Below are 20582 nucleotides of genomic sequence, written 5' to 3'. Positions count from 1 at the left end.
AAGGTAGAAAGTTGAAAGTGAACATAGAAAAGAGTAAGGTGATGAGGGTATCAAATGATTTAGATAAAGAAAAATTGGATATCAAATTGGGGAGGAGGAGTATGGAAGAAGTGAATGTTTTCAGAAACTTGGGAGTTGACGTGTCAGCGGATGGATTTATGAAGGATGAGGTTAATCATAGAATTGATGAGGGAAAAAAGGTGAGTGGTGCATTGAGGTATATGTGGAGTCAAAAAACGTTATCTATGGAGGCAAAGAAGGGAATGTATGAAAGTATAGTAGTACCAACACTCTTATATGGATGTGAAGCTTGGGTGGTAAATGCAGCAGCGAGGAGACGGTTGGAGGCAGTGGAGATGTCCTGTCTAAGGGCAATGTGTGGTGTAAATATTATGCAGAAAATTCGGAGTGTGGAAATTAGGAGAAGGTGTGGAGTTAATTAAAGCATTAGTCAGAGGGCAGAAGAGGGGTTGTTGAGGTGGTTTGGTCATTTAGAGAGAATGGATCAAAGTAGAATGACATGGAAAGCATATAAATCTATAGGGGAAGGAAAGAGGGGTAGGGGTCGTCCTTGAAAGGGTTGGAAAGAGGGGGTAAAGGAGGTTTTGTGGGCGAGGGGCTTGGACTTCCAGCAAGCATGCATGAGCATGTTAGATAGGAGTGAATGGAGACGAATGATACTTGGGACCTGACGATCTGTTGGAGTGTGAGCAGGGTAATATTTAGTGAAGGGATTCAGGGAAACCGGTTATTTTCATATAGTCGGACTTGAGTCCTGGAAATGGGAAGTACAATGCCTGCACTTTAAAGGAGGGGTTTGGGATATTGGCAGTTTGGAGGGATATGTTGTGTATCTTTATACGTATATGCTTCTAAACTGTTGTATTCTGAGCACCTCTGCAAAAGCAGTGATAATGTGTGAGTGTGGTGAAAGTGTTGAATGATGATGAAAGTATTTTCTTTTGGGGGATTTTCTTTCTTTTTTGGGTCACCCTGCCTTGGTGGGAGACGACCGACTTTAAAAAAAAAAAAAAAAAATACTGTGATAGTATATTTCTGTATCTTGAGCTCCTCAGGTACCTAAGCTTGTTTGTGGTGTCATTGTAGCACATCATCTGTTCCCTTCAACCATAGTCTGGCACATTGCTACCACACTCATATTCTTATTAATTTTTTTTTCATGTTTACTTTCCCATTTTAACACTTCAGATATATGCAGTGAGCTTGCTCACTACATAATTAAAATTTCAGTTTTAAGTTATATGCTGTCTTTTTGTTTTGACAAAAATTACGAAAAATTTCCAGGTTAGAGCTAGTTCTTGTGATGACACTACATATGACACTCTGATAGTTGTGTGACCTTGTGGTTCCTTTTTCACACTGCTCATCCGATACTTATGTGAACTGTGTGTGTTGTTTCCGATTTGCAATACATGTCTGCTACTTATGTGAACTATATGTGTTGTTTCTTCTTGGCAGTACTCATCTGATAATTGTGTGAACTATGTGTGTGTTGTTTCCACTTGGCAATACTTGTATGAACTTGATATGTAGTATATATTTCACTATACACGTGTGCTGGGATGAGCAGTGCTTGAGGTCAGTGGGTGCCTAGTGTTCACAGATGGGTGTGTGTAGTTAGTCTTTTAACATCACACAGATTCCTCATGTGTCTGTGCAGAACTTTATATTGCATGGATTAATGGAACTAATATAAACTTGTTCAGTAAATATTATTAGCCTGTTTTTAAATTAGTTTAAAGTTCATTTACAAATGTGTTTTAGAACATTTTCTTAAAATATCACCAAGATTTAATATTCATTATAATTATATAAATGACAAGCCTTGTTAAATGAGCTTACAAATTTGCATAAAAATATTCCTTGTTGTTTGAGCAAGGCATCATTATATTAAGATCCACTTCAGCTGATTTTTTCCTAACGACAACAACTCAAGTCTGTAATGTACTACAAGGGTTATATTAGTGTGTTGTGGTACAGAGCGAGAGTACCAGTGTCTGGGACAGTGGGAGGAGGAAGGTCGTGTGTATGCCCTCACCTACCGTAGAGATATCCATACCTACGAGTGTTTCGTGGGTCTCATCAGGACTGGTGGTGTGGTCTTCATCAAAGAGGCTGGTGCCCGCTGCTCCAGAGGCATCCAGCCAGAGGTCCTTGGTATGAAACTCTACAGAAAAGGTAAGTATGCAATCTCTCCTTCAATTTGAAGAGAGTTGACTATAGTGGGTCATATTCTACAGGACCTAAACAGACCCCCAATGGAAAAAACTACACTACTTTGATTTCCTGTGTTTTTATTCCTCCTGGGTTTCTAATCTAAGTAATATCTTCTCCAATTTATGGGTTGCAGGTAGCTGTGAATTGTTCTTGCAACGGTGTTGTAACTTCGATTTCTTGAATGGTGAATATGGGCTCATATATCCAGTCTCTTGATGCTAGGAATATCAAGGGTCTATCAGTATTTTAAGTATCAAATTTTATGGTACAATACTACACATCTGCATTAACATTAATTCTGTATCTGGTCACATAAATAGTGCTTTATGAATGTGGCCACTCCCTGACAGACATTAAGAACACAAAAAGGATTGTTCACCTGTTAAAATTTTTTTTAGCAAAGTTTATTAGCACCACCTGCTACCCCAGTTTGCAAGGTTATGTACAAAGTAAGATTTTGGGGATAGATTATATTAAATATTATGCTGTAGATGTTTGAGTGCTGTGTATAATCATGATTTTCTAATGGGCCAAGAGGGTTTTATTTTCATTCAATTCACTTAACTTGTATCAGCAGAGTCTTGTGCAGTGGAGGACTTGACATCCGAGGTAAACCAGAGCTCGCAGCGAAGCCCTGAGCGATCATCAGCCACCAGACCTCCCTGGCTTCGCACCACAAAACCCTGGAAGCCTATCACAGGTTTGTAATCTGGACTCCTAGTACCATTTCTTCAGGAATGGCCTTGTCTATAACAAAATGATGGTAATAAGCTTTCCAAAGTAAGCTATGAAGAATAGGATAGGTAGACAGGAAGAAAGAAATAAACTAGTTGATTGTACAGAGGAAACACCCCTAAAATTTATGTGCCAAAGTTGGGATTGGAGATGTATGGAAACTCAAGAATCGTGCTCTAGGTGGTTGAGAAGCCAGGAGCCAGAACTACCAGTCTGGATGATTTGAACCACTTTGGAATTGAACACTCACCATTCTGTACTGTTGGATGCTACTGAATCTTGGTGCACTTGAATTCTTGGAGTAAGTTATATGTATGGCTGTTGTAGAGACTCAGCAAGCTAGAAGCCACAGTTTTGACACAATTTTGTGAAGGTATTTTCCTTTACTTTCAGCTCGACCAGGACATCGAGGATCGGGGTGCAAAGGATTATTTGCATCTCATCATCACTGCATCTTCACTCTTATTGTTGCCTTAATAGCATCCACTCTTAATATTATTTAGATCATCATAGTTCTTTAAAGATTTTTTCCTTACATAATTTAAAGCATCGGTCATCATATTCTGCTGGCTTTGCAACTTTTATTAAAATATATACATTTATAAAAACAATGAGTATCACTAACAGTAGCATTTTGTGAAAAATATGTTGAAGGCAAGAGTGACAAGCTGGTGACATTCTTGTCTAGTGTTACACTTAATGACTGATGGTACTGTTAGGATCACTAAACTAATGACCAGCATCTTCTCTGATCGACACCACATCCAAACAGCTTAGTTACAAATGTATTACCATTGTTTTAGACTTATTTTAAGAAATTTAAACTCAGTGCTACCATATTAAGAAAAATCATGTTTGTGCATAAATATAGTGTGGATATCTATATGCACATGTATATACTTATATATATATATATACTTATATATATATATATATATATATATATATATATATATATATATATATATATATATATATATATATATATATATATATATATATATATATATATATATATATATATATTTGCATAATATAAATGCACACACTTACATATATGTATAAGTTTTTTTTTTTCAACAAGTCGGCCGTCTTGTTGAAAAAAAAAAAATAAAATATACATACGTACATACTATATATGAGTCAAGCACAGACTAACTGTATGGGTATTATCTATGAATAACCCACATTATAGATATATCACAAATATTTTCAGTCTCACTAACCTAGTTGAAAGGAAGCCCTCGTACTGTATATGCAAACAAGTCGGGTGTGTACACAAAACAAGGACCACTAAAATAGGCCTACTGGCAACCGAACATGGGCTGAGGAGTGCTGCAGTGGGCATACTGGCCCACTGTAAATGCCAGCCTTCATCTGGATATCTTTTGAAAAACTTTTTAAAAATGTCTTACTGGCATTTAAACTGCTAAAGGTGTTCACATTATGAGAGAGAGATAAGTTTGAAGATTTAAGTTTGTCAAAATAAGGAAAAAAAAAATTTTTTTCTTCCATCGTAGTCCCCAAAAACTTACTTACCTCTGGCCAAGAAATAAGCAAAGTCTACAAAATTCTTATTGTAATCTCCTCATAGAACCAACTGTTCAAAGAATTGCAACTTGCATACTTTCTATGCTCAAGAATAAATCCCAAATGACACTGTTTCTGTTCTGGGAGTGAGAAAAGGCATGCAGATAACTATATGAAGGTGTTGATCTGTATACTGTACCTTAAAAAAGGTGTAATTTTAACTCTACTCCAGCTAGACCAAAGATATTTGTGTTATTTCTATGCTACTGAAAGTCAGTTATTCTTTTATATACAGTGCTTATCATTAAAATACATTGTCCCCCTCTAAAATCAGATTAGACTTTGCCACCGAAGTGGCTAGCTTATTGTACACCCCCATATCTATCCTGTGGATGGTAGTGCAAGAGCATATGGATACACAAAATGCCTAGGAACTAAGCCCCAAGAGGGTTACAGGTGTACATTTGGATTTATATCTACAGTTCACTTCTCTGTTACAAGCAAATTTAGGAAATTTGCTTAGTATATCTGGTATCTTATTTTCATTAATAAAATATCATCTCTATATTCCTCAATAAGTGAACAGTTAAGTACATAGTGCTCAAGACAGTGACCATATGCCTGACCACATAATTTGCATTTAGTTTAATCATCATCTGTGTGATCAAGACCACAAAGTAGGTCATTTCTTGCACTTAGGACATCTTTCAACTGTCTAAGAAGTGATTAATGCACATTCTTCAGGGTTTCATGGATGGCATTCTAAAGCCACAGGAGTGGGCTGATATCCTTTCCCCAGTAGATTTCTATCTCAGCCCAGAAGTTCTCACTGGGGGGTTCAAATCTTGGGAGTGTCCTAGTCAACCATCACAGAAGGGTACCTCTGTCATGAACAACTGATTTTGCCATGTGGCAAAGAGCACTGTTATGTGTAAAAACTTTTTACTACTGAGTGCAAGATATGAACAAATGATAACAGACAAAATTCTAGGTATGTTAGTATAATAAACATTAGTAGGGACATTTTTCTAAACTTTCTTGGACGTATTTTTGGTGTGGGCATATCATGAACACTGTCCTCCAGAAACTGACACAACCTGGTGCTTGCTGGATACTCTCACATATCTGGCTTCTACTATTTCCTTCATTTTATGGCTTGCCTTATGTAATCCAATGATCACTGCAACTGTCTCTCATGTCAATATTACTTACTACTGTCCATATAAATTTGTCAATAGCCAAAAATGTCCAACAAACTTAACTCTCAAAACCACACACATGATTGTGTGTCAGAGGGCCCACTGACACACAATCATCCACTACACAAGCCCAGAAGGCACTTAGGATGCAGCCAGTAGCCGTAGAAAATCTTGAGACATCCTGCTTCGAGTTGCCATGCCAATATGACTTTCTCATCAACCGAACCAGAGCACCGTATTAATTTGGGGCATTCAATTACATTGGTTGCCTTCTACCAGGCATACTTTAATGACAAGCACTGTGTATATACATATATGGATGTATGTGTATTTGTATTTATTTTAGTGATTCACTAAACCAGAAAGACACTGACTAGTCAGAATATTTTAATAAAGTATAAAAATAGGAGTAGCAGTCTCAGGCTCTTTGCTAAAACATTACAGTTTAGATCTTTTATGGTTGTCATATTAGAATTAAGTTACATTATGATCTTGTAACAAAATGTTACATATAAATATTTTCTATATGCTAATAAAAATTAAATGTGTATTCATCATATTTAAAAGAAAAATAAAGATGAAGTATGATAGTCCAGTCTAATATATTACAGTAATTATTTTTACTTATATAATACTGAAAATTAAGTTTAGTCAAGTCTTGATTATCTGAGTACCAAAAATTGGCTACAAAGGTATCCTGGTATGTATGGAGATAGTTAATGTAAACTGTATGTGTTTAACTGTGTGTTTCCATGTACAATTTGTTTATTTAAATGACTATGTATGTACAGTTTGAATTCTTACATTAATGTACTATACATTATCTTTTAAGTGTAATGTGTTGTAACTAAGTGGTAGAGCTCAAGGAACAGGCAAGACTCTAGTCAGTGGTAGAGCTTTTTGTTTAAATCCTGGGTGAAGCAAAACATGATGGGCAAGTCCCCTTACACCTGCTGCCCCTATTCACCTTCTTGGAACCAGATTGAAACTAGATACTTAAGTTTCTTGGTCTGGGTTGAATTCTAGGGGAAAATTATTATTATTATAATCAAAAAGAAGCACTAAGCCACAAGGGCTATACAGCTCTAGGGGAAAAGAACTTAAGGACTTCAATGACAATGAGCCATGCTGCTTAGCTTTCTTGAATTATCCTGGGTTATTAACCCTCTAGGACTGTAAACTTAAAGAAGTCATCCTCATCCAACACTAAAATCTCTCCTGATGTGTTCCCTCTTTTATCTTTTATTATGTTATTCTAAGCTACTCACTTTTACTTTCAATAATAGAACTGTATACTTTTCTAAGGAGTTTGTTTAAAATGAACAATTAACATTGAAGCGATGTGCACAAAGTTGAATGCAGCAAATCTTGACTGGTTTAGTGAGTCAGCATAAACCACGTATTTGTCAGTATAACTACATATTTGTAGTTACAGTAGGAGAACTAAGCTCTTGTCTCCTCTCAGTATTTATCCTACTTTAAAGCTTTTCAGAGTTTCCAGTGGTTGTAGTACTAACTACCTCTTGTAAACCATTCCAGTGTTCTACCATTCTCCAAAGAAAAACTTAGTATGTTATCTACTAACATGTCCATTATACATAAGGCACATTTCATAAGATTGTGTATAATAACATAGAAAACTTAAACAATCATCTGCAGAAAGTCAGTTCATGACAGTGATTTCTGTGTTCCTAGAGGAGAGAAATTACCACCAATACTTACAAATTTTCCCTAAAAACTTAGATATGCAATAGGTAACAACCAAACCTTACCATTGAAATATCCATGGAAAAATTTGACATGAATTGTGTGTGGCAGTTATATTGACATGTATTCAAGTAAGGAAAATCAGAAATCAAATTTATATCATTTAATCTCAAATAGGTCAGACTATTAAATCACTGTCTCAAGTAATCAAGACATGACTGAATGCTTATCGCAGAACTATGTAGGTTTATAAACTGATTTGATACAAAAAAAAATTTAAAGTAGAATTACTTTATATATTGATGTATACAAATACTTAAGAATCTATGGTGTTTTAGTCCCTTTGAAGGGGAATCCCCAGTCATGGCAAATGGGCTCTTGATCCTAGGAATTGGACCTTTTCTCCCTTTTCCTCTGAATCTACATACCCCTTATGCCCTCCTCCTTTTGCTCTCATTAGTTGGAATATCTCCCCTTTTATGAAATTCAGTTCCTAGACAGAGGAGGAATCATTATCAGCCTGTTCTCATGCAGCTTACTGTAGTAGTAGTGCTGTTGTGGTTGGCCTACTTATCCCAATGGAAATTGGATCATTCTAGGAAGTGGCAGGTCACCCTTCAATAGCATATTGGGTGGCCATCTGCCAGGATCACTGATGGTGGAAATACTACTGGAGATGGTTGCCTGCAGATCTACCAGTGTACAATTCCTGATGGTCTTGCTGGTTTGCACACCATGATTATTAGCTGAAAGATGACTGCACAGTCGGTGCTCTTTGCTAAATATACAGTTTTGTTAAGCCTAGGTCAGTCAGTTCTAGAGGTACTATCCTGGTAGTGTGCATCAGGTAAGGTAAAAGGTGGTTCCAAGGAAACAGCAGCATTACCTTCCACATTGGAGGTGACTCTGGTTCAGGGTGGGTATGTTTTTTTTTTTTCCCCTTATTCTTGGAGCTGTCCCATGGATCCCAAGTGATTAGAACACCATCTACTGATCCCTACACAGCCATGGACTTTCCTCAGAATCTGGAATCTCTTTCGGGTAATTATCTGTTGCTTGAATCCAGTACTAGTCTTTGGTACCTCTAACCCCTGTATTACTCTGACCATGAACTGGCTTCACCCATGATGCAACAGTTCATGCACACCATAGGGCAGATTGGCTCAAGCCATCTGCCAAGAGACAACAGACAACCAACAAATGACAGTGTGTGCATGCATGCACACACCTTGATTGCAAAGTAGAAAAAAAAATGTGGAAACCTCTCCCATTAATGGAAATCTTCCAGACATGACAATGCTCATACAAGCAATGATGTGATGTGCATCATATTATATGGACTGCTTAATAAAACTGTTGGTATGCTTACACGTCCATGCCTTCCTGTCATGTACCTAGGCTAGAAAAAAGTATGAAAGTTAGCAAAGTACACATCTGACCCTTCTCCCATCCATCCTATAACAAGTGAAAAATAAACAGACCCTGTCAAAGTTGCCAAAGCAATTAAGCATCACTTCAGGTTTCCCAAGGCCTATATTTATACCCCCCTCCTTCAATCCAAACCTGAGTTGGTGACCACCCCATCTCATATTTTACATCTTGTACAATGTCACCATGATATTTTGGGAAGTGACATTTCAGAACTCGCATCAACACTATGTACTAATCTATGGCAACTGGGCCTGAAAAAATATACAATTCACATCCTACAATACTTACATCCCACAGCTCTTGAACTTTTCAATCAGGTATAGCCTGACACTACATATTTTGTCCCTTCAGGGGAAAACTACAGCAGTCCTTTTTCATTAACCAGGCACCTCAGGACATTATCCATCTCTTTATAGACCCATTGCTGTTACTAGTGCTCTTTGTATATTGTTAGAATGCTTACTTGATAAATGCTTTGTTTGGTACTAGGAGACCCAAAACACACACCCTTCATCAATCTGGTTTTAGAAAATGTCGTTTCTCCGTCAACCCTTACTTTGATTTTATACATTTATTCAAAATGCCTTCATGAACGAACATTGTTAATACTGTTTTTTTTTTTTATTAGATCTTCAAAAGGTTTTGACACTACCTGGTGTTTCAACATTTTTGTCCCAAGCCCTTTCCTTTGGCTTCTGAAGCAGACTACTACTATTCCTCGAGGATTTTCTGTCAGAGAGAAACTCAATGTTCCAGTGAATATCAGCCTTTCCTTTTATTTTGTGCTAGTTGAAGGCAAATTACGAGGCTGCAGAGATTTTGCATTCTGACTAAAATAATGAAATTGCCTAAAAAATCCTAAATTATTATCATTTCTGATTAAAAGTGTGATAGTCTCCATATTTTAGCTAAAAAATTTAAGTGTGTTAAAAAATGTATCCAAGTACTCTGAAATGTCACAATCTTAGTGCTGTACTACTGTACCTTATTCCTTATAGATATTAATGGACCTGCTGCAGTTCTTCCCACATCTGGTCATCCTTTTATGTAGATTTTGCTATTGCCTTTGCAGACCTGGACTGTCGACTCACACCCAGCCAGCTGGGTCACATCAAGTGGTTTCAGGCTTCCTGTTACCAACACAAAATCTTTAACCTTTATGAGACACATTATCCCTTAACCTATTTTATACTTTCATGACTCTCCTAGTCCAGTATGTGCTGTGGTTAGATTTCTTGGCCTTCTCATTGGTGAATGTCATGGCAGTTCCTTATCTTCCTAAACACTATCTGTCTTGGCTGAATCTACTTAAAAGTTTAGTCCATTTTACCTTGAGCTGATAGGCAAACCCTTTTCAGACTTTGTGCAGCACCAATTCTATCAACGCTAGACTACTGGGACTAAGTATATTCCTTAGTCTCTCCAGCAACTCTCGAGAAACTTGATGCCATTCAGCATCAGGGATTACATTTATATACGAGCCTTTCAATCTTTCCCAGTTGAGAGCTTTTATACAAGTAAATATCCCATTTACCTCATTATATTTGCTTCCATGATCTTTTAGATTATCAAAGAACAAAAAGGCACAATACCGTGACTGGAACAATATATGTACAAATAATCCGCACATAGAAGAGAGGAGCTTACGACAACGTTTCAGTCCGACTTTTGGACCATACTTCGAAACTGTTCTCCCTGCTACATACTGGTGTGCGCCCCTCCCTCTGGCTCTGCCATGTAGATGATATCATTGCTCTTTGGCCTTGTGACTCTAGTCTCTTCCAACCATTTCTCAATGCCCTTAACAATCTTGCTTCTTCCATCAAGTTTAAAGATGAATAGGAATTTAATTCTTTGCTTACTTTCCTCGATGTACAGGTCACGTCCACTGTTCGGATACAGGCTTTGTTGCTTCCGTGTATTGCAAGCCTATGTACAGTGACATGTACATTCTCTACTTACCATGCTCCCTCTGTCAAGAAAAGTGTTCTTATTGCTCTGTCTCTGTGCTCTCTGCATTTGTGACCCTCATTTCCTTGAATCGAAAATTTCCAGTCTTTGTAATTTCTTCTCTTGTCTTGGCTACCCTTCCCATTTCATAAACTCTGCCTTCTCATGTGCTAAATGGACTTTCTTCTCTCCCAAACACACTATTCCTGTCCTCTGCCTTCCCTATATTTCCCGTCTTTCTAATCTCAACAACTCTCTCCATTCCTTAGATATCAAACTTACTTTTTTCCAAACTTTGCAGTAATCTAGTTTGTACCTCTCCTGTTATAGATGCCCCTGGTGTATACTCAATTTCATGCTCCCCATTCTCTTTCTGACAGACTCAAGGAACACAAAAGTGGTGTCAGGCTTGCAGACACTAATAATGCTCTTTTCTGTCATGTTAGAGATCACAGTCATCCTATTGACTGGTCATCTGCTAAAATTGTTTACCCTGCTTCTAACTTTCAGTCACTGTCTTGTTGAATCATCCCTTATACAGAACTTTCCTTGTATGAATCTTAGTCCTGGCTTGTCTCTGTAGATGCCTTCCTTTCCCATTACACTGCCAAATGCTCCAGACTTCAGAACAATGTGACTTAACCTGAATCTTTTTTTTCTTCTCTTTTCTTGTTTTGGGTTTCCTTTCTTCTGCCTTTGGTGTTCTGTCCTTCACCCCACTCCCCTCCCCTCTGTGTTTTTGGTATTATCCCTTGTGGGTCCTTGCTCTCCTGTAGTGTTGCTCTTTCTTGGCCTTTGACCCCAATACTACTACTACCTTTCGCCCCTGCCTTCAAATTTCACTTCCCCTTTCTATTCTTGTCCCACCAACCACTCTCCCTACTTTATACTACCACTACCAGCCTTATCCTTACCACTACCACTATTATTCTCCTTCTCATGTCCTGTCCCTGCCAGCTGGCCTATATATACTGGCTCCATCTCCCTTTTCTGTTTGTGTGACTTTGTAAATGGTCCAAGTCAGACTATAATGTCATTGTAAGCTCCTCTCTCCCATGTGCAAGTTATTTATGTATTGTTTCAGATTATTTTCAGTCCTGTACCTAAGACTCTTAACCCTTTGAGGGTCGACAGGCCCTCTCCGAAACTCGTTCTCAGGGTCGGCCAAATTTAAAAAAAAAAAAAAATTATTTTCTCTTATGAAAAGATAGAGAATCTTTTCCCGATCATAAAGACACCAAAAGTTTGAAATTTGATAGAAAACTTATGGAATTATGCTCTCGCAAAGTTAGCGGTCTCGGCGATGTTTACGTATTGGCGATTTTGCCCACTTTGAGCCCCATTTTCGGCCAATTTCACTGTACTAGTCGACAAAAAACATGAATATTTCGCTAGAACTCCATTTTTTCTATCGAATGGATGCAAGAAACCACTCATTTATGAAATTCAACTATCCAGTACAGTGGTCAGAATTTAGCAATTTTGCCAATTTCACACAAATTTCAAAAGATGCCAATTTCGGAATAGGGTCCAGAATAAACAAGAAAGACATTCCTGGCACTAAAATGACATTTCCTCTAGTCATTAGTCATGTCTCAAGTCCCCTCTTATATTCTTTTGCTTTCCACTTTGAATTTTTATTTTCACAAAAAATATAAGATTTACTGTTATGCAGACTACTGCATTAGTGTAAAAAATGGTATAAATATTATTGGTGCACTTGTGAAAGAATATTAGACTCACCAGTTGACGTGTATTGCACGCTTGGCACGATTTGTTTACTTTTGAAGTTTGGTAAAAATCGAACATTTCTGCTACTTTGAGCTCAATTTCAAGGCACCTTTCTTTGTAAAACCAGTCAAAATCATCTCAATTTCTGTAATATGTCTTCCATTCTATAAAATGAGACCAAGAAAACTAGAATACAACAATAAATACCATACGAAAATACACTGCAAAGTCGCTGATTTATTAAAAAAAAATGGTCAAAGTTTTTTTTTTCTCATTATGCACTGTGTGCTGCAGGATTTTTTTTAGACTGTGCACACTGACCACATAGACCCATTCTTTCATATGAAGGCCTACCAGCTTTCTCCCACTAGATTTGAGGCCGCTAGAATTTATGAGTACTAGTACGTCAAAAACCCCTACGCGTAAAACGTACTAGTACAACGAAAACCCTCAAAGGGTTAAATAGCTGACAACAGTGTTGATCTGAGTTAGAGGCTAGCAAATAGGCTCCTGCTCATTTTCTTCTTCCTAGCAAACTGACCACCTTGCTGAAAGTTCCACATTTGATGCAGGCTCTTGACTTTTAAACCAAAACTAATTATTGTACCTACTGTGATTTTACTTTTCCTCTTGTACTCTCCCCTAACTCCACTAACCTCTGCTCCTGCCCATCTTCACCTTACCACATCCCTCCCTCCAGCACTGTATGACCCCCACCCCAGGTTTAAAGCTTAATTTTATTACTGTATTATTCCTATCACTGTTGAACATGGAAAACTGCACTCGTACATTTAAAATCTACTTACACGAAGGTACAACATGGAAAGATTTCCTAGCACACCTGCAGAGACTTCCAGGTACTGTAGCTTTAATAAATTTACCATATAATAATAGACTGTCACATCTATAAGGCTGTAGTTTTGATAATAATAATAATGTCATATCTTGAAAGCATATATAATAAACTTTTGACATCTTCAATGCCCTAAAGCACTATATTTGCTCCCCTTGCTGAAAGTCCCCTCTTTGATGCAGCCTTAACCTTTGTGATTTTTTAACATGACTTGCTGCACCAACTAGGAATTAATTTCACATGATCACTACTTCTCAACTCTGCCCTTTTCCTTACCTCATGAATGTAATTATACTATGCATATTTTGCTGAGCAGCTTTTAAAAAGTCAATTGTCATGGAAGCTTCCATCTATTTAGAGAAATTGACTCTGCACTAAATACTACTACCAAGACACATACACACATTCATTCATTATAAACAGTATTATTAATTTTACACTGCTTTTTACCTGTCAAAATCTTTACTTGTTCTCTATAATGAGTTGATGTATATTTAGGCCATTTTTTAATAAATTAATTAGCACACTACTAGTGCTTAATGTCATTTTATTTTTTTTATTTTTTTTTTTGAAAGGATCTTGATTTTGTATATTCTTTAAAACCCCCTCAAACGGAGGTTCCTTGGATCAAATCTAATTGCCTCTCATCCCCCAAGTGCTGTATGACTCCTATTGGTTTAGCTTTCTCCCCCCATAAATCTGTTTATGTATGATGCTTATAGGTGTAGCACTCTTCCAAGAATGTAATATTTAAAAATGAAAATAATTTTTCATTAAATTTTTTGTTAACATGATTATGCTCAATTTTGGATATTATAATTTACCAGTCTCCCTTGTGGTATTTTTGTATGATAATAAGGTCAGCTGATTATTGCACAAAAAGTATTTATTTGATGATGTTCACTTGTGCACGTTTCACTTTCATATCCAGGTGTACCATGCATTTATAAATCAATAAAAGGTTATTTAAACCACTTCCTTGGTTTATTAACAAATTCAAATAGTCAAACAAATGAGTCATTACTGACTAGTTATTTATTTAAAATCATACTTTCTTGACCATTATTATATTCACAATAAAGCATTAAACCTGCATGGGGTATTTTATCCTAAGTAATGCCTTGAAGTATCTTTAAGAGTGCTTCCGTGAAGTGTCAGTGCTGGATGGCCCATACAGGTTTAACCCCTTAACTGTCCAAACATAGATCTATGTTCTCCTGTCCAGTGCTCTGAATATTTTGAAAAATATTTTTTTTTTAAATGAAGACATTTTTTACATAAAGCAATGTAAAAAAAAAAATTATAGTCAGTACTTAAAGATATAAGGCAAAGTTGGCACTTGTCACTCACCTGACGGCAACACGAAGCGCTGCCACTTGCAGATGTGTTGCTGATATACCTTTTTTTTAATTTGTATAATTTTTGTTCTGATAATGACAATTTGTAGTAGTTCTTGTGACTTCATAGTTAATCTTTGTTCTGACACTAATATTAGGTACATACTGAAATGGTGCTCAGTCAAAAACACAATAACAGGTGAACATTTTCACCTACCTTAGTCACATACTATTGTCTAGAAATATATACATTGTATTTATAGGTTCCAGCAATGTTTTGGATACATGGGAGTATATAACAATAAATTCCCTTGAAGCTTGATGTAAGTGTCTGTCATTTATCTCTTCACTCCACTGCTGACAGTGATGAGCGTCCTCTTGTCTTATCTTATCACCCCACTAATGACAGTGGTGACATTTGATGATCATCATTTTATCTCTCCACTAATGACAGTTTACCTGGAGAGAGTTCCGGGGGTCAACGCCCCCGCGGCCCGGTCTGTGACCAGGCCTGGTGATAGGCCAGGTGGTGACATCTGATGACCCTTCACTTTATTTGTTGTCACTCTTACATATAAACATGACTGTCTCAGAGTTGCTCATGAACCAGCTGGTATTACACACGATCACTGTCTACAAGCACAGTATAGCACTGCCTGGATTTTTTGGGTTATCCTAGGTAATTTACACTATGTATAATTGTATTTACGTATGTGTTCCTGTGAGACAGAGATACAGACAGACAGACTGAGATAGAGACAGCCAATCAGCTGGCCAGCCAGCCTGCTAAAATTACAGTTCCAGAATTGTTTCTTTTTACTTAGGGCATAGGTTATAGGACATTCTGGCAAGATGCCACTTTCTTCTTAAAAGGGGAGTTATTAATACAACATGACATCAGTGAATCCTTGGTGATTGCTGCACTGTTTGCTCTAGGTGGTGCTCAATTGAACTGGTGCTCCCACAAGGTACTAAATGGTCCCAGATTTTTTTAATACAGCGCACACCAAGGTTTAAGATCCATTCTATTTTGACCAGGCATCTTAGGCCAATTGTGCCAAATTTGGAGGCAGGAAAAACAAAACGTAGATCTACATTTGGAGCGCTAGCGGTAAGAACGTAGACCTATGTTTAGACAGTTAAGGGGTTAATGCATTCTCAATTATTCACTGGTGCATGGTTATATAAATATATGTAGCCTGTCAGTTCTTTTACAATACTGTATACCAAAGGAGTTTCAATTTACCTATCTCCAGTACACCCATCAAGGGAGTTCTTTGATCCTGGTGAGGGCACTTGATCCAAGAAACTGGAACTGACCCCTCCTTTCTTGGGGTTTAACATTTCCCCAATGACTACAATAATAATAATCCTGGTACAAAACAGCTTCCTTACACTGTGGCAAAAAGGGTTCTCCAAATGAAGGAGAAATTAAGAGTGGAAGACGATATATGAGTATTGTCTAGCCAGAAATATGTATGATCACTATAGTTACAGTCCCTCTGCCTGAAGAAAGTAAACAGACTGTTGGCAAATGTTTTATAACCTGCTTTCAAGGGAAAGACTTGCATAAAAAAAAAAATTACAAAAAATGATCAATGTACAACGGGTATTGGTTTTTTCTCATATAAAAATATGGTTCAGCATTCAGCAGAAAGTAATGTTATGTACAAATTTACGCTGTATAGCCCTTGTGGCTTAGCGCTTCTTTTTGATTATAATAATAATGTACAAATTTACAAGACTACTTTGTGACAAACAGTAACTGAATGATAATGGAAAAATATATAACTTTGAACTTAAATATTAACAAAATAACCGAGGTTTCAGAGCAATAAACTCTGCTTACATCTTCAATAAACAAATAGCTTAATTCCAGATTTAAAATACAGTGGTACCTTGACTTACAAGTACCCCAACTTACGAGTTTTCTGAGTTACGGGCCATCGCTCGGTTGATTTTTTGCTTTGAGTTGTGAGATAAAAATCCAAGTTACAAGTGAGCTGCAGGTACACCGCCACTAGTTGGCACCGTATCCGAAGTCAAATCCAACTTTGTACCCGGAGGAATGTCAGGTACTTCATCCCATCCCACATGCTCTTCCAAGACATAACTGAAAGGATAATCCTCCCACACTAATCCCAGATTGTTGTGAGGCAACTCGTCCCTTGTCAGATTCTTGTATAAATCTGGGGAAGAGGTAACCTCCATTTCAACACTCAGAGTTTTACCAGAAACATTAGGGAAGGCCTCCGTGATATTTACATGCCTCATGGAGGCTCCCTTTAGCGGGTGGAGTAGTGATAGTGGTGCATGGAGTAATGAGGGTGGTGAGTGGAGTAGTGATAATGGTGCTTGGAGTAGTGAGAGTGGTGGATGGAGTAGTGATAATGGTGGGTGGAATAGTGATAGTGGTGGATGTAGTGATTAATGGTGGATGGAGTAGTGATAATTGTGGGTGTAGTGATAATGGTGGGTGGAGTAGTGAGGGTGGTGTAGTGATAGTAGTGGGAGTAGCGATAGTGGTAGGTGGAGAAGTGATGGTGGTGGGTGTATTAGTGAAGGGGAGCTGAAATGGATTAATGGCATTTTAATTAATTTCACTGTGGAAAACTGATTTGATATATACAAGCAAACTGAGTTACGAGCTGGATCAAGGAATGAATTAAACTTGTAAGTCAAGGTACCACTGGATGATTTATAAACTAAATGAACATTTTTTTATAACATCACATGCCATAATAAAATCAATATATAGTGGTACCTTGACTTACGAGTTTAATTTGTTCTGTGACCGAGCTCGTAACTCAATCTGCTCGTACATGTACAGTGGACCCCCGCATAGCGATATTAATCCGTGCAAGAGAGCTCATTGTTATGCGAAATTATCGTTATGCGAATGAATTTTCCCCATAAGAAATAATGGAAATCAAATTAATCCGTGCAAGACACCCAAAAGTATGAAAAAAAATTTTTACCACATGAAATATACATTTTCCTACACACAAAGAGAAGGATACATGCACAATAGTAGAGTAGTACATGCACAATATATATTGTGCATGTACTACTCTACTAAATGAAAAATAAATGACACCTTTATTGAAGATGCAGCAATGACTGATGAGACACTGTGTCCTGGGAGTGCCTTTTCCTCCTGAGTACTGTAGGTCCTGTTTGGCATTTTCTTCCAGAACAGGCCTTATCACACTGTGTATGCCACTACGATTCTTAAATCTCTCAAACCAACCTTTGCTGGCTTTAAATTCACCAATATGAGCACTAGTTCCAGGCATTTTTCCCTGTTCACCTGGGTGTTAGTCGACGACTGGTGTGGGTTGCATCCTGGGAGACAAGATTAAGGACCCCAATGGAAATAAGTTAGACAGTCTTCGATGACACTGACTTTTTTGGGTTATCCTGGGTGGAAAATCCTCTGGGGTTAATTGTTTCTTGGTATTCTCAATAAGCCACACCAACAACGGTGCTACAGCAGCAGCAGACGATGCTACAGCAGCAGCAGACAGTACTACAGCAGCAGCAGACGATGCTACAGCAGCAGCAGACGGTACTACAGCAGCAGCAGACGGTACTACAGCAGCAGCAGCTGACAGTGCTACAGCAGCAGCAGACGATGCTACAGCAGCAGCAGACGATGCTACAGCAGCAGCAGACGGTACTACAGCAGCAGCAGCAGCTGACGGTGGTACAGCAGCAGCTGACGGTGCTACAGCAGCAGCAGCAGCTGACGGTGATACAGCAGCAGCAGCAGCTGTACCACCAATAATAGCGATGGTTGATTGGGGTTTATTATACAACCTGGCCAGCTCGGAGACATGCACTCCACTCTCATACTTATCAATGATCTTTTTCTTCATCTCTATAGTAATTCTCACCCTTATTGCTGTAGGGTTGGCACTAGAAGCTTTCTTGGGGCCCATGGTCACTTATTTTGCAGATAAAATCACCAAAAACACTGTAATAATACGAAATGTTTCGATTGTATGCTTGGATGTTACCGCGGAGGCTGGCTGGTAAACAATGCCACCGGCAGAACATGTGAGCGTGGCTCAGGCCGCACATAGACGCGTCTCAGACGAACAGCGTTGAGCGGGTTTTTTAGCGGTATGCGAGGCAAAATCTTGGTGATAAAATGTAGCGGTATGCGGATTTAACGTTATGTAAGGCCAACGGTATGCGGGGGTCCACTGTACGTATATCAAATAAATTTTCATCGAAATTAACTGAAATGTCATTAATCCATTACAGTTGAATTCCTGACTCTCGGGAGGCAGGAGAAAATACAGCAGACCGTCGTTTAACACGGTTTTGTCTGGTTGTCTGGTACGTTTTGGTTATAGTATGATTGAAGAATTGCGACATATTTTTGTATAACACTTCATAAAATCAACATGATTCGCGGAGGGGAAAAGATTTTGAATGCGTCGCCCACGGGATATGTACCATCCTCTGCTAGGAGTTTATATCTTTTTCTTGCCATATCTTAAATCTGCCAAGCAATTATGGCACCCAGTAGGCATACAAGTGTTGCTGAAAGTGGCAAGAAAAGGTTTGAGCATTTAAGTCTTAGAATTAACAAAGAAAATAGACGAGAGATAGCCAGTGGCCGTAATGAAGTGACTATTTGTGCGCATAAAAAAAGGTAAACATGAGTTTGTGTGATGACTGACTGACTTACTGACTTGACTGATTTACTGACTGTATTACTAACTGTACGTATTACTGACTGACTTGACTGAACTGATTTGCTGATTGACTGACCAAATGACTTGACTGATTTACTGATTGACTAACAGTAAGTCAATCAGTCATATTTGAATAACTGACTGACTGATATACTGACTTGACTGACTTACTGACCTGACTGATTTACTTACTTGACTAACTTGCTGACTTGACTGATTTACTGACTGACTTAGAGTTAGACTTTTTCTCTGAAGAGGACCCTGAAATAGTGTCTAGAGCAGCTGATACCTTACCATCAGTTGTATAATGTACTGGAGGGTAAAATAGAACAGAAATCCACTACAGAATTTATGCACACTCCAGTACAACCATCAACTTCAGTACCAGTACCTCTACCATCCACCTCAGTCCAGTAGGACCACAACATAACTCTCCACTCTCTTCACAATCATCCACAAACACCAGCATCCACAATTTAATGTAAGAGATACTATTATTTCTGTTGCAGTTGTAATCTTAAGCAGTAAAAACAATACATCACGACAATGAACTACAATTACATATTCGTGTTTATTTTTTGTAAGATCTAGAGGTCTAAAAAAAGTTGTTTGGCTTTTTGGGGGCTTCCAGGAATGTAACCCTATTTCTTCCCATAAATTCTTGTTTGTCTAACATGATTTTAACTAAAAACGCGTTTTCAGGAATGTAACTACCATGTTAAATGACGGTCCACTGTACTTCAATATAATGCTAATATCAACTCTATGGCTTATTTATCTATCACAATTGATGTAATATATAATAAGCAATATAAATAACATATAAACATGATATATACTCTAGAATGAATAAAATACGTCATGTAACGAGTGGTGGTGGCCACTCCTGAGGTAAAAATAATTACCGCTCTGACCACATCTTCCCATTCTTGCCCTTCTGAGGTCTTATTATAAGAGGAAGCAGAGTGTCTGTGAGGCTAACTGCACTAGATCACTAGTTTCATATGGAAAACACAGAAACAAAAGAAATTTTCTTGTGTTTTTCTATGATTTCATGCTTTACTTCAATGGACATCATCCTCCTCTTCTCAGCACTGTCCTTTGGACTTGCTCTCTAAGGACCCATGATTAGAAAAAGAAATTTGGCAAAATAACTGCACAAAAT

The 20582-nt window shown here is 37.8% G+C and overlaps 2 protein-coding genes across 8 annotated transcripts in view; one reads left to right on the top strand and one right to left on the bottom strand.

Moving 5' to 3' along the window:
• The window catches only part of LOC128698616 (uncharacterized), a 203509-nt gene extending 199608 nt beyond the window's left edge, over positions 1 to 3901 (top strand). The window contains exons 13-15 of one of the 2 annotated variants that reach the window (XM_070082937.1): positions 2002 to 2199; positions 2813 to 2938; positions 3367 to 3901. In XM_070082937.1, coding sequence (XP_069939038.1) covers positions 2002 to 2199; positions 2813 to 2938; positions 3367 to 3476 — 434 coding nt within the window. In that variant the 3' untranslated portion in view covers positions 3477 to 3901. The remainder of the gene's footprint in view (positions 1 to 2001; positions 2200 to 2812; positions 2939 to 3366) is intronic. The other variant, XM_070082938.1, reaches the window with a different exon arrangement.
• LOC128698615 (uro-adherence factor A-like) overlaps positions 2446 to 20582 on the bottom strand; it is a 33994-nt gene continuing 15857 nt past the window's right edge. Inside the window, exons 1-3 of one of the 6 annotated variants that reach the window (XR_011391732.1) lie at positions 14725 to 15502; positions 9825 to 9970; positions 2804 to 2929 (exon numbers count right to left, since the gene is read on the bottom strand). The gene's annotated coding sequence lies outside the window, so the exon portion shown is untranslated. Of the gene's footprint in view, positions 2457 to 2803; positions 2930 to 6405; positions 8809 to 9824; positions 9971 to 14724; positions 15503 to 20582 lie in introns of those variants that run through there. The other 5 variants (XR_011391733.1, XM_053790955.2, XM_053790952.2 and 2 more) reach the window with 5 other exon arrangements.

Source organism: Cherax quadricarinatus, chromosome 8 (genome assembly GCF_038502225.1).
Source record: "Cherax quadricarinatus isolate ZL_2023a chromosome 8, ASM3850222v1, whole genome shotgun sequence".
Classification (NCBI taxonomy): Eukaryota; Metazoa; Arthropoda; class Malacostraca; order Decapoda; family Parastacidae; genus Cherax; species Cherax quadricarinatus.
The sequence above is the reverse complement of the archived record's forward strand: the minus strand, read 5'-3'. Positions and strand labels throughout refer to the sequence as shown.